A 15,428-nucleotide genomic window follows, 5' to 3' on the forward strand; every position below is an offset into this window, starting at 1 on the left:
TGCTGTTTCTACAAACTGTTAATTTAGATTGTTATATTAATGTTTGACCCCTTCATGGATTACTGCCTTGTCATGGTGAAAGGGCTTGCGTAATTCAATGAAGCTATGAGCTATGCCATGCAGGGCCACCCAAGACAGACAGATCATAGCAGAGATTTCTGACAAAACGTGATCCACTGGAGAAGGAAATGGCAACCCACTCCAATATCTTTGATATGAAAACCCCATGGACAGTACCAAAAGGAAAAAAACATACGATGCTGGAAGATGAGACCCTCAGGTCGGAAGGCGTCTAATATGCTACTGGGGAAGAGCAGAGGGCTAGTACTAGTAGCGCCAGAAAGAATGAAGTGACTGGGCCAAAGCCGAAAGGACGCTCAGCTGTGGATGTATCTGGTGGTGAAAGGAAAGTCCGATGCTGTAAAGATTTTTTCTCCATAGGAACCTGGAATGTAAGATCCATGAATCAAGGGAAGCTGGATGTGGTCAAACAAGAGATGACAAGACTGAACATCGACATCTTAGGTATCAGTGAACTAAAATGGACAGGAATGGCCATCAGGTATACTACTGCGGACAAGAATCCCTCAGAAGAAATGGAGTAGCCTTCATAGTCAATAAAAGAGTAGGAAAAGCAATACTCGGATACAGTCCCCAAAATGACAGAATGATCTCAGTTCGAATCCAAGGCAAACCATTCAATATCACAGTAGTCCAAGTCTATGCCCCAACCACCGGTGCTGAAGAGGATGAAATTGACCGGTTCTATGAAGCCCTACAGCACCTTATAGAACTAACACAAAAAAATGATGTCTTTATCATCATAGGGGATTGGAATGCTAAAGTAGGAAGCCAAAAGATAACCGGAATAACAGGCAAGTTTGGCCTTGGAGTACAAAATGAAGCAGGGCACAGGCTGATAGAATTTTGTCAAGAGTAGACAATGGTCATAGCAAACACTCTTTTCCAACAACCCAAGAGACATCTCTATGTGTGGACATCACCAGACGGTCAACACAGAAATCAGATTGACTATGTGCTCTGCAGCCAAAGATGGAGAAGTTCGATACAGTCAGTAAAAACAAGACCAGGAGCTGACTGTGGCTCAGACCATGAGCTTCTCATTGCAAAATTTAGGCTTAAACTGAAGAAAGTAGGGAAAAGTACTAAGCCACTCAGGTATGAACTAAATCATATCCCTGACGAATATACAGTAGAGGTGACAAAAAGATTTAAGGAATTAGATCTGATAGACAGAGTGCCTAAAGGAGGACTAGAGATCTCTTCAAGAAAATTGGGGAGATGAAGGGAACGTTTCATGCAAAGATGGGCATGATAAAGGAACAAAATGGCAGGGACCTAACAGAAGCAGAAGAGATTAAGAAGAGGTGGCAAAATTACACAGAAGAACTATACAAGAACCAGCTTAACATCCCTGATAACCACGATGAGGTGGTCACTGACCTCAAGCCAGATATCCTAGAATGTGAAGTGAAATGGGCCTTAGGAAAGCTGAGCAACAACAAAGCTAGTGGAGGTGACAGTATTCCAGCTGAGCTATTCAAAATCTTAAAAGACGGTGCAGTAAAAGTGCTACACTCAATTTGCCAGCAAATTTGGAAAACTCACCAGTGGCCACAGGACTGGAAAAGATCCAATTCCAATTTCAAAGAAAGGCAGTGCCAAAGAATGTTCAAACTATCGCACCATTGCACTCATTTCACATGCTAGTAAAGTTATGCTTAAAATCCTACAAGCTAGACTCCAGCAGTATGCGGATCAAGAACTACCAGAAGTACAGGCAGGATATCGAAGAGGCAGAGGAACTAGAGATCAAATTGCCAACATACGCTGGATCATGGAGAAAGCTAGGGAGTTCCAGAAAAACATCTACTTCTGCTTCATTGACTATGGTAAAGCCTTTGATTGTGTGGATCACAATAAACTGTGGCAAGTTCTTAAAGAGATGGGAGTACCAGACCATCTCATTTGTCTCTTGAGAATATGTGGGTCAAGAAGCAACAGTGAGAACTGGACATGGAACCACTCATTGGTTCAAAATTGGGAAAGGAGTCCGGCAAGGCTGTATACTGTCACCCTGCCTATTTAACTTATATGCAGAGCACATCATGAGAAAGGCAGGGCTAGATGAATCTAAAGTTGGAATTAAGATTGCCAGGAGAAATATCAGCAACCTAAGATATGCAGATGATACCACTCTAATGGCAGAAAGTGAAGAGGAACTAAAGAGCCTCTTGTTGCGAGTGAAGAAGGAGAGTGCAAAAGTTGGGTTGAAACTAAACATTAAGAAAACCAAGATCATGGCATCTGGCCCTCTCAATTCCTGGCAAATAGATGGAGAAGAAATGGAGGTAGTGACAGATTTTATTTTCCTGGGCTCCAAGATCACCGCAGACTGGGACTGCAGCCAAGAAATTAAAAGACACTTGCTCCTGGGGAGGAAAGCCGTGGCAAATCTAGACAGCACACTAAAAAGCAGAGACATCACCCTGCCAACAAAAGTGTGTAGAGTCAAGGCTATGGTCTTCCCACTTGGAATGTATGGCTGTGAAAGTTGGACCATAAGAAAGGTTGAGCACCAAAGAATTGAGACTTTTGAACTATGGTGCTGGAGAAGACTCCTGCGAGTCCCTTGGACTGCAAGGCGTTCAAACTGATCAGTCCTAGAGGACTGCTCTTTAGAAGGCCAGATCCTGAAGTTGAAACTCAAATACTTTGGCCACCTAATGAGAAGGAAGGACTCACTGGAGAAGAACCTAATGCTGGGAAAGGTTGAGGGCAAGAGAAGAAGGGGATGACAGAGAATGAGGTGGCTGGATGGAGCCACTGAAGCAATAGGTGTGAGTTTAAATGGACTCCAGAAGATGGTAGAGGACAGGAAGGCCTGGAGGAACGTTGTCCATGGGGTCACGATGGGTCGGACATGACTTTGCAACTAACAACATTAATGTTTAAATACTTAATTTATGTGTGTGTGTGTGTGTGTGTGTGTGTGTGTGTGTGTGTGTGTACATATACATATAAATATATATATATAGTCTTTCATCTTGATTTTCCCCCTTAGGGGAGAAGATTAATATGTATGTGTAATGAGTCAAGCAGAGAAGGCAGAAATAATTTCACTAAATATAAGCTGCGTATATGTTTTGCTACGAGAGACAGCTGCCAAATATATGGACAAAATAGATTTATTCTGCAGTGCAGCTCAATATAGTGCCAGCTACTTCAGGGGCAACATTGTAAGTCAATATATTCATATCATATATACAATACTACATATTAGATTTGGAGTAGGGGCTTCTGAATGCACGAGAGCATTGAAACAAATGTAATGATGGAAATGGGTGCTGTGCTGATGTTTTCTGAATGGAATCTGATGCATTTTACAGCTATAATATATAGTTACGTATATTGAAGCTGTATTATGTGGATGCATCTGCAAAAACAATATTTTTTTTACCAAATATGATTATATAAATATTTAGTGTTTTAAATTAATAATCATTGAAACTTTCCTCATATATATTAATTGATAACACTAGAAATTAAGTTTCATTTTCTTTTTGTCTCTCTGTTTTCCTGATGTCTTCTTTATTAAATGTTCTGTTTTTGGTTAGACCCAAAATGCTCTTCAACTCCATGAGAGGATTCAATCTTCTAGTATGGATGCCAAGTTGGAAGCATTGAAAGATTTAGCCAGTTACTCACGTGATGTAACATTTGCCCAAGAATTTATCAATCTAGATGGGATTTCACTCTTAACACAGATGGTTGAAAGTGGCACTGAGTAAGTATTCTGTTGTAACTCTACTATCATTTTTGTACATTTTTCATAGTTATCTTAAGTTAAGCTTTGCAAATTACATTCACTGGACCATATTTTGAAAAATAACTGATGTGACCCCTCATTCTGTTGAAACCGATGAGAGATGTAAGTGAAATATGTTTAAAAGAATTTGTTATTTTGGTGAAATTTAATATAATTATGTATGTTATCAAGAAACCATTAATAACAGAATTGGAAAGGACCTTGGAGGTCTTCTAGTCCAACCTCCTGCTCAAACAGGAGACACTACACCAGACATGTCAAACACAAGGCCCGGGGGCCGGATCCGGCCCGCGAAGTGGTTTCATGTGGCTCGCGAAGCCATCCTGGAAACAGTGAGGGAACGGCCCCCACTGCCTTGGCCCTGGCCCAGAGACCCTCCTTCTGCCAGAGACCCTCAGATCTGTCCCACTCCTGCCCAGGCCCCCATAGGCACCCTTGATGCTAACGATGTAGAGCTGGCCACGCCCACCCAGTAGGCCACGCCCACCCTGGCCACACCCACCCGGCCCCCTGAGGGCAACCGCAATGCTGATGCGGCTCTCAATGAAATTTAGTTTGACACCCCTGCACTACACCGTTCTAGATAGAGAGCTGTCCAGTGTCTTCTTAAAAATATCCAGTGACAAAGCATCCACAACTTTTGGAGGCAACTTGTGCCACTGATTAATTATTCTCATTGTCAGGAAATTTCTCCTTAGTTCTAGGTCGGTTTCTCCTTGATTATCTTGTATCCATTGCTTCTTGTCCTGCCTTCAGGTACTTTGGAGAATAGGATGTGGTAACCCCTCAAATATTGGAAGATGCTGTCATCTCACCCATAATCCTTCTTTTCATTAAACTACACATTTTTGTCCATCTGAAAAAAATGAGACTATACTATGTATTCTTGATAGCCTATTTCTCCAAAAGCAATCTTACTTATGATTGTAACTTGCTACAGAAAATACTGAGATTGATCCTAATAGAAATCCAAAACTTTTATTAGTAAAATCATGTAACTTTCTTGAATAAAGATTAGATGCTAATGAAGCTGACTTTAGTAGCCTTTAAAACAGTGGTGGGATTCAGCTGGTTCGTACCACTTTGGCAGAACCGGTAGCTAATTTTTTGTTGCCCAGGCCCAGAATGGACTTCCGGAAGCGGCATCCACACAGAGAACCAGTTGTTCACATATTTGAATCCCACCACTGCTTTAAAATACCTGGGACCTTATTGCATTGAAATGAAACAAAGTTTTGGCTAACTTAATCTGAATCCAGTCCCAGAGTTTTATTTTCAAAATCTAGAGAACTAAATATTAGATGATCCTAGAAGAGCCCAAATCCAGTGATAGTGAGGTTTTCTTACAAATAGGCAATATCCAAATAGTGAGTTTTATGAAATGTTGTGCGAAGGAAAAGTCGGCTGAAAATGATACTGCTGGGATGAAATTTATTCTGCATGATTTCTGCTTTGGAACTGAATAATTTAATCACATTGACATGGGATAAATTACCTGCCCTTTAGGTTGGCTTGACTAGATGTATGTTAGGTCAGAACAACAAATCATTTAACAAGGCAACAACCATTCTTCTTTTTGAGAAGCAGTTTCTTAAATTAATTGTGACATATTAGTATTGTTTTATACATCACACACAATTTGAAAATCTTAGATTATGCATTAAGAAATAGAAAATATATGGGAATTAAAATAACTGTTTTAATTTATACAGCAATGTCTAGAAATAGTTTTACAGTTTGTAGTTACACATTTTACATACTCCAATTAGTACAATCCACATTATGAAGACAAAAAAAAGATAACCAGTCTTTTTCAACCAAGTTTCTAATTAGCTTCAATCCATTAGAAATTAATCTCAGCTTAGATGCAAGCCAAATGCATCATGGAATCATAGTTAATCCTGTCACATTGTTAATTTGACTCCCACATTTAATAGGAAAACAGCATCATCGGGATTGAGGGAGATGCTAATCTTCCAGTCACTCTGACAAAATTGAACTGAAACTTTCCAAACAATAATTACTTCAGGAAAAAGACTTCTAAAAGTCTTCAGTGCAGGTCACACTGAAATAAGGATGCTGCAGTTGCATACAAATACAGTTAAAACTGCATTATATTCTTCTTTGTTAATTATGAATCATTTTGTTTCACTTGTAAGAGAATTACTTATGGAACACTGAGATTTAGCAATGACATCTGTCCAGTCTTTCAGCACCACAAACATAGCAGTTATTTATTGTCATTTTTTAAAAAATAGGAGTTATTTTATATAATAAATATTTTATGGTATTTGGGAAGCAATTAGGTTGGACATTTTTGCAATTTTTGTATGGGAGCTTTAGAATTGCAAAGTTGAACCAACTTCTATCTCTAATGAGGACAGACAGAGAAGGCTCTGATACTTTCATCATGGTTTTGCTACTCTAGGCCTTTGAATATTTTACTTTGGAAACTGAAGTGATTCAAGTATTATCAGGGATGAAATAGGATTGTCCCGTTTTATGGATTAAGTATTTTGATAATATCTCTAAAGCTGATAGAGCATCATTTCTAATTTACCATTCAGAATTGAAAGGAGGATATTTATGAAAGTTTGGAAGGAAAGATACACTTTTAAAAAGAAATTAATACAACTCTTCAAAATATTTATATTTGCAACTTTTGCAAGAAGGCAAAGCAACAAAAGCTTTTTTTCAAGGCAGTGCCATTATCACAACTGGCCAATCTAATTGGATGAGAGGAGTTACAGTATAATACTTCTGGAGAAAAGCACAGACTGGACAAGGCTGGGAAAAGTGATTGTAACTTCCAAATTCATCCTAGATGTTTTTAATGTATATTTTTTTATTACGATAAAATTTAAAATTATATGCCTTCCTCCCAGAAGTTCTTTGGACCTTCACACTCTGAAACTGCTTCCAGTGGGACAGTTATCGTCCCTGGAGCATTGCCCTTGGCATCCTCCCCTAGCCCTAAGGTATCAGAGAGCTAAGGATATTGCAGCTTATGTTGCTCTTGTAGCAGTTATAAGGGAAGAGGTTTTCAGTATGCTGCTTCCTGGCCCCTTAGCATAAAGAGATATATTTAAACATTTCAGACTTCCTTCCCTTCTTGGGAGATAAACCAGTCTATCCAGAGATAAAACCAAGTTTATTTTTATTTTTTAAAAGAGATAAACAACAAAAACATAATCTTTTAAATCTTAAAATTTATTTGAACACCAAAGTAATTTTTTTAAAACCTACCTTGCTGCTTAAAGAGCAGCCCATTTTTAATATTTTCTTTTTCATCTAAGAAACAGAGTATATGTAAGTATTAATATTAACAGTAATATACAAATAATATTCATTATTATGAGTACTAGTACACTGCCACACTTCTTTAATAAATTCGAAGTTTGTGTTTAGACTTAAGTTATCACTTAATAGGGATGTCACTGATTTCAGTGAGACCTATTAATTTCACTTTCTTGTGGTTCCTGTTGTTAAAAAATAAAACATAATTTGCTTTCCAGAGCCATACTATTACCTACTAATCAGCTCTGAATATAACTTGCAAGAAATGGCTTGACAAATTGGTGTCCCACCTTCCACATAATTGGGGAATGGAATTCTCACATTTTTTGTAATCATTGCTGTAAGAAAAAGGCATCCACCCATTTGCCCATCATGTTTTAAAGGAAAGAAAAAATATCATTTGTGCATCTATCCGCTCATGATAAAAAGGGGTAGTATATATATTATAGCAATTTTTGCAAATCAGCAGAGTTCTTGGATGTGCTTATCTTACATAATATGGTAATATTAACAAAAGTTCAATAAAGATGTGTCCACAAAATCCCATCAGCCTATTCATTTTTTAGCTTGGGGGTTACTGTTCCCTGCTCTTCTAAATAGCTTCCCATTTAAATCCCTTTAAAGAGGAAGAGAAAGAATTCTAACTAATGGAAGGGTCACATATCACATTATCATATCATATGATTGGTTTATTTTGGCTGCTGTGTGACCCCATCTAAATGTAGATTCCTATAAACTATGTTAAACCAATCATGATTTAACAAGAAACATGAACAGAGTCCAATGATTTGAACAATGTTCACAATATTCAATATTAATTTTGCCAGGATTGAAGGAGGGGTTAGTTTTTATCTTCTTTGTTGAATTATAAATTATGAGAACTGGTATTTCATTCTTCCTGAAATATACATTAAAGAATCAGTCAAACTGCAGCTTAGATTGCAGAAGACCAAGGAGCAAGAAATATATATTTCTCTTTCATGATGCACTAGGTAGAATTTACTTATTTTTGTAAAATCCAGGCTACTTACATTGTGGAATGTGCCTTTCTTGTACACTGCTGGAAATCACAATATTGTTGTTGTTTTTAACGGTGATCTATTTTTTCCCACCATTTTCTAAAAAAATTGCAGATGACCAAATAGCCGCCTAAATTAAGGTTAATTCCTATAGTTTTGTGACATCCATTCTTTTATTTTGTAGAAATTCTAGTAGCTTCTGTCCATAGAATAGATATAAAATATATACACTTGTTTGACCCCTTACAGCCCTCTGCCAATTTAGTGCTCTCCAGTGCTCAAATATCCAAAGTTTGGGTAAATATTCTTGTAGTTAATATATACATTTATAATCTCTGTCTTTTTAGATTGAATCAGTCTAGACAGAGTTTTCTGGGAGGCAAGGTTTAGATTCTTTATTATCAATTGTACAATCATATTTTATTCTCCTCAAGTTGTGCTAACTGGATTTAAAAGCAAATACACTTCTTTTTATGTAATTAGAGGTTTTGCCAGATATGCCACAAAGGAGTTGGTCTCATCAGAGCTTGGCAAAATTTGTCTCAGCTGGAAATGACTCCTGGCAAAAAATATAAGATTGCACATTCAGCAAGTATTAAGCTTTGTGGTATAGAGAATTCCAAAAGGAACTGCTGTTCTTTTGATAGGAAGCCAGCTCTATAATACAGAGCCCTTTTGGGACCAAACAGTGAGCATATTGTGGTAAACAAACACTTGTGGCTGATTGTTAATGCTGCCTGAAACATTGAAGATGGTGCATTTTTATATTGTTTGAATTATGTGGCTTTTTACAAGGAATTCAATTTTCTCACAGTACCACTATGAATTGTTGGAAGATATCTGGCCTGCTAATTTTAAAGCATCAGCCACCATTCATTATCTACAAAAGACAAATGCTAACCTTCAGAGCAACATGTAAAGTTATGTCTGCTATCTTACTATAACTATACTGCCAAGCAAGATTGATATGAATTCATGTTATTTCTCTGTTAACTTCAGGCAAAGGGTCAACATACAAAATAGTGAATAGTTTGCTTATTCTTCCAATCTGATATAATGGGAAATGTCTTAAAGATCCGGAAGCATTTTCTAAAATAAGTCTATAGTATTTATTTATTATTAAATTTATTGGCTGCCCATCTTATCACAGAGTAACTCTGGGTTGCTTACAGTGTTAAAAGGATAAAACTATACAAACCAATACACAATATGAATAAAATATAAAAAATAAAGTATAAATACTCCACTCTGACTAAAATATGGGGAAGGAGGTAGTAAGATGAGTAGGGGAAATATTTTATATTTTAATTTGATTTAAATATTATAAGGCAGTCAGTATCAATGGCACAATGGAAGACACAGTTGCTGGTCAATAGTTATAGACTGGGATAGGTTAGTATTAAGAGAAATTCATCATCACCACTACTGTTTGTTATTGCACTGATTCCTCTGTCAAAAATACTGAATAACTCAGGTCATGGTTATCAAACATCAAAAAACATCTGCCAGGCTATCCCACCTCCACATAGCGATCTGCAGCTATATGGAAACACATCATCTGAAAAGAATCTCTGCTCAACACTGTCCTTATATACAATCAAGAATATCACATTGGAGTTTGGACTGGACAAATGTGCCACCTTCACCAACAGGAGGGGGAAAGTAGTAAAATCTAAAGGATCCTTCTTATGCTCAAAAATGGTCAACCCATACCAGCAATCCCTAAAAAGCACTCTCTCTCATACACCCCCCTCTCCCTCCCTCCCTCTCTCTAGATTCTCTAAGAATCCATTAGTTTGAAAATCCCAGCTTCATTCACTTGTGTACCACTGTAATCCCAAAAGCTCATTCACTGTAGCTCTTTGCTATGGGAGGGGATAAAAAAATTCTCCATCTTGTTTTAATGGAATGATATGATTATCCTCTGTCCAGTTGTGAAGAATTTTTTGTCCCGGATAATTCTGCTAAAAGTTTGTAACAGCACTTTAGCATCTTTTTGTTTGTTTTTCCTGCAATTAATCTTTGCTGAGTTGATTTCCATATTTGCTCCAAGTGTTTTAAACTCATATTGTTATATATTTGAATCTGTTTCAGTTGAATGATTGCCAAATGTGTTTCTACTGGTTGTGTTTTATTAGACTTTATACAGACGCTTAGCTAAATTAAAACAGACAATGTCTTTATGTTTCTCCTTACCTGAAAGTTTTTAAATTTTTGCAGGCGATATCAAAAATTGCAGAAGATAATGAAGCCCTGGTAAGAACCCGATTGGCTCATGACCTCGTAAACTTCCTCTTCTCTTTGCATGATTAAATTTCAGGCCTGGCTGCTGATTTTATTTATTTAAATACCTGTGCATATTTTTATCCAGTACATTTTCTGCTTCTCTTTACTGTTCTTTTAATCCTATTTGCCACAATTTTATTATTATTCTTTCTGTTATTTTTTATTTTATTTACTTTTCATAGCTTATAGAAAAGTAAATGTTCCTGCTTACAAATTTTGCTAATGCTTTTGTTATTACTTTGAATGATAACTATTTATTTTATAAATAGTGCATGACCATAAATCATGAACATTTTAATTTCTAGAATGTAGTAGTTGGGGATTATGAAGGCTGAAATTCAGTACCATTTGAAAATATCAAATTGGTGAACACTAATTAGAATGATTATGATTAGAATGTTTTTATCATTTTTTCTGAATAAGATATTTCTGTATTTAACAGGATGCACTGTGTGTATTTCACTTCTACCTGCCAGTTGTAAATTGCAAGAAATTCTTGAGTTGAGATGATATGGACATATGTAATTAGTTTAAAATTATTGCAGAAGCTTAAAATGTTGTAGGCAGGGAAAACTATTTGCAATCTTATAATATTATTTGCTTAGCAAAAATTGTTACTTTCCATTTTGTCTATGGGGTTATAATGTTGCATCTTCAAATCATGAATTTAGTTTAGATTTTTTTAAGTTAGGCTATTATGTAGTCATTCTAATTTATATTCCAAAAATGTTAAGCCATCTAATGATGAATTGCAGGATATGCCTGTATTTTTTCTATGTAAACTTTCTTCTTCTCTTTTGAGTCATTGTCCACTATTGATGAATTATAAAATATTATGTTTGGGTCTAAAATAAAATGTTATATTCTTTGCTCTTATGTAGTTTTTTCACATTGAAATATTGCTACAGAACTTGGTCTCCATTTCCATTTTCTTCTACTTGCTGTAAAAATATTTTTTGAGGTTTCAGCAGCCCTCTTCTTAGTGTTTTCACCAAGATGTTCTCTCTTGTTATCCAACAATAGCCTATCATCTGCATAGTTTCATATCTCTTGACTTAATGTTTGTATCTTTTCTCCCCTTATTATCTCTTATTTATTTTCCAAAATTTTCAATTTTATTTTGAATTACCGTACTTCTCCACTCAGTTGTCCTCTAAATACTTTAAGATTATTTTGTATCTCTGAAGTTTATAACATTCTTTCCCAAGGACCTTGGAGGTCATCTAGTCCAACCCACTGCTCAGGCAGGAAACCCTACACCATTTCAGAGAAATGGCTGCCAATCTGTTCTTAGAAACTTCCAGTGTTGGAGCATTCACAGCTTCTGGAGGCAGGTTGTTCCACTGATTAATTGTTCTAACTGTAAGGAAATTTCTCCTTAGTTCTAGGTTGCTTCTCTCCTTGACTAGTTTCCATCCATTGCTTCTTGTCCTGCTTTCAGGTGCTTTGGAGAAGAGCTTGACTCCCTCTTCTCTGTAGCAACCCCTGAGATATTGGAACACTGCTTTCATGTCCCCCCTTGTCCTTCTCTTCTTTAAAATAAACATACCCAATTCCAGCAGCCGTTCCTTATATGTTTTAGCTTCCAGTCCCCTGATCATCTTTGAAATGTCTCGTATGCAATACCTGTTTTTGTTATTTCTATAAGTTTCATTATTTTTCTAACAAAGCTGTTTCATAAGTTACATAAGTAAAAGTAAAAGGGAAATTTCAGCTTTTTTTTTTTATTTTCTCTGGCCCTTAAAACTTTTATCCATTCTGGCATTCTATAATGTTATAGTCAAATAGTTTGTCTTTTATCTTTGTTTTACAAAGTCCACTAATAATTTTCCCATTAGAACTTCAAACTGATTGCCTCTTATTCTATTTATTTAATTATTTTTAAAAACAGTTTAGTAAAAACTTTTTAAAGTTAAGTTCTTATTAGGTTTTTTGCCATTGATCTTAAATTTTTTAAATTGTTTACTCTTTTCTTAAATCTGAAATAAAATGTGACTCACTTTTTTTTAAAAAAAAGACAAAACTAAGCTTCTGTTTTGAAGATCTCTTCTAATATTTAACTTTGAAATTTTTGTAATTCAAATTTACTCAAGAAAATGAGTTTTCAGTGAACCTAGGTTCTGCTGTGAGCTTGGTGTCTGTCTTGTGGCTTCTAGCAGTTAACTTATGAGTCTACCTCAATCTTACTTCTCCTCACAAGGATTAGATATCTGGAGCACAAGTGGGCAATGTCTTGATCTTTCCCTTTCCAAAGAAGCCCAGCTATCAGTCTCTCCCCCCTCCCCCTCCCGGTGTTGTCTCAACACCCTAGGAGACATCTTAGCATGTCAGTGTCTTCATCTAGAAGACCCCAATATTCGCAATGGAATCTCACATACAAATGGAAAATAGTAACATAGAACTTTCCACCCTTTTTATTTTTGCTGGTGGGAAGTTTTGAAAGTATACTATAGATGCAGTTGCAACAAGGCATTTAAGGAACTTGCCTTTTTCCAGAAAGTTATGCTGGGAACATCACTAGTTTAAAAGTTTCAGGTTCCATGAATCCTCTATAGCTCTCCTCTTCAAGTAGAATTCTACTTTCTAATCCTGCTATTTTTGTTTTTCTGGCAAGCTTGTCAGCATATTTCTAAACCAAGTACTGAAGCTACCCATCAAGTAAGATTAATAGCTCTGGGCAGCAAAGATATGACAACTAGATTGCAAGAAAGAATTACTGTATTCTGTATCTGGGACCCATATGAGGGGAGAGATAAAAATAATGCTGAATACTAATCCTTTACTTTGTAGCATGCTAATTCCCCAACCACCCCGAAACCCTTTTTTTACATTAAATTAGAACCTGGGGCCTAATACTGTATTGACTTTGACATAGTATTGTTATTGAATTGTGCTGTTGACTTTGATGCTGACGGGTAGTTACATTTTCAAAGAAAAGAAAGATTTAAACCTCAGACTGAATTATGTATTAGAAAAAAATCCCAATGGGCTGCATTCTTCATAGTTCTCTTAAATTTAATATCCTTAAATTCATCCCTGTACTGTGTGCTGTATCTTGATGTTACTGTGTTCTGTACTTCTCTGCTCTGTAGCAGCAGTGAATCATGCATCTACTAAAATAAAATATCTGCTAAAATATCTACCATATAACGATGCCACATTTTTATACAGTAAACTGCCCTACACATTGCAGGAGAACAAAGGGGATGGAATATAATTGCAACTCTCAGGGCCAAGACAAACTTTTAGAACCTTTGCATATCAGGTAGCCCTCAGGTTATGACCACAAATTGACCAAAATTTCTGTTGCTAAGTGAGAAATTTGTTAAGCGAATTTTGTCCCATTTTTTACCTTTCTTGCCTGCGTTGTTAAGTGAATCACTGCAGTTATTCAGTTGGTAACATGGTTGTTAAGTGAATCCAGTTTCCCCATTGACTTTGCTTGTCAGAAGGTTGCAAAAGGGGATCACATGACCCGGGACACTGTGACCATCATAAATATGAGTCAATTGCCAAGTGTCTGAATTTTGATCATGTGACCATGGGGATGCTGCAAAGTCATAAGTGTGAAAAACAGTCATAAGTCACTTTTTCAGTGTAACTTTGAACAATCACTAAATGAACGGTTGTAGGTTGACGACTACCTGTAGTCTATGCTGTTTTTCTTTATGTGAGGCTTCTTTTTACTAGCATAGTATAACAGATTGACACTGTGATAACTTATGTAAAAGCACTTTGCCCAAAGAAAAAAATAATTGGCATCATTTCAAGAATGGATTTTGTAAATGTCATAAACCTGTCACTGTATAACTACTTGACTTTTACATATTAAAATTATAAATATAGTAACTTAGATTCCAGTTAAAAAATAAAGACTACATAAACATGTTTTATTTTAGGAGACATTATATTTGCTGATTATTTTTTCATAAACATTCTGCCACTTGATGTTTCTGAGTCGATGTAAATGTTGGTAACGTTCATGAAATTTTCATTTTCATGAAACAATAATATATGGTTAAGGGACTTGTTAGCATAATAGTTTCCCGTCTTGTATCTTACTGCCATAGTGTTCATGAATCCATCTGTATTGTATAAATTGTATAAAATTTTGTTCTACATAAAAAAAGACTGCTCTGGGTTTTCTTAGATAAATTTTTCATGTGTATAGACATTGGAAATGCTTGTATAAGTAACTATCAAGTACACACTAGAATCCCTTAACTGATCTTAGAACGTGTTATATGAACAAAAATTCTTTGGAAAATCATTGTTCCTGGAGGCTATAGTTAGGACACCACCCAAAATTTATCAAAAGAAGTTATGGTTGGGACTAGTTTTAGGAATTTTTATTTATAATCAGTGTCTGTGAATTAGTTTTGCAATAAGGGAAGCCTCTGACAATAATTGGCTAAGCAGCTCTAACTTCAGATAGAGTATAAGTTACAGAAGACTTTTTGAAGCCTCTGACTCAACCTGCTCTGAACTTTGAGAAAAACATGGTCCAGGAAAACAGGGTACAATTACTGAAAAGACAATAGAACAATAGAAGCAAAAATTTTAAACAAAAATATATAATGTTGCAAAATTGGATTAGTGAAGAAAATTTTGTGGAATACCCAAGAAAAATAGATATTCATGATCAAGTGGTATATGTAATAAAGTTGAAACTTTAATTTGAAATCTAGTCTAGCCTCCCTCAGAAATTTTAACATTAACCTAGCCAGTAGGGGGTTACACCCCTACTCTTTTATTGACTATGAAGGCTACTCCATTTCTTCTGAGGGATTCTTGCCCGCAGTAGTATACCTGATGGTTATCTGAATTAAATTCACCCATTCCTGTCCATTTTAGCTCGCTGATTCCTAAGATGTCGACGTTTAGTCTTGTCATCTTTTGTTTGACCACGTCCAGCTTGCCTTGATTCACGGATCTTACATTCCAGGTTCCTATGGAGAATAGTTCTTTACAGCATC

The 15,428-nt window shown here is 36.1% G+C and overlaps 1 protein-coding gene across 4 annotated transcripts in view; it reads left to right on the top strand.

The window, feature by feature from the left end:
- Nucleotides 1-15,428, top strand: part of ELMO1 (engulfment and cell motility 1) — a 336,399-nt gene that overhangs the window by 123,968 nt on the left and 197,003 nt on the right. For 3 of the 4 annotated variants that reach the window (XM_081343171.1, XM_081343172.1, XM_081343173.1), the window contains 2 exons: nt 3,639-3,808; nt 10,387-10,422. The exons of the other annotated variant lie outside the window; for it this stretch is intronic. In XM_081343171.1, the coding sequence (XP_081199297.1) occupies nt 3,639-3,808; nt 10,387-10,422 (206 nt within the window). The remainder of the gene's footprint in view (nt 1-3,638; nt 3,809-10,386; nt 10,423-15,428) is intronic. 4 annotated transcript variants of the gene reach the window in all.

The sequence above is a fragment of the Vipera berus genome (genome assembly GCF_964194415.1).
Source record: "Vipera berus genome assembly, chromosome: Z".
Lineage (NCBI taxonomy): Eukaryota > Metazoa > Chordata > Lepidosauria > Squamata > Viperidae > Vipera > Vipera berus.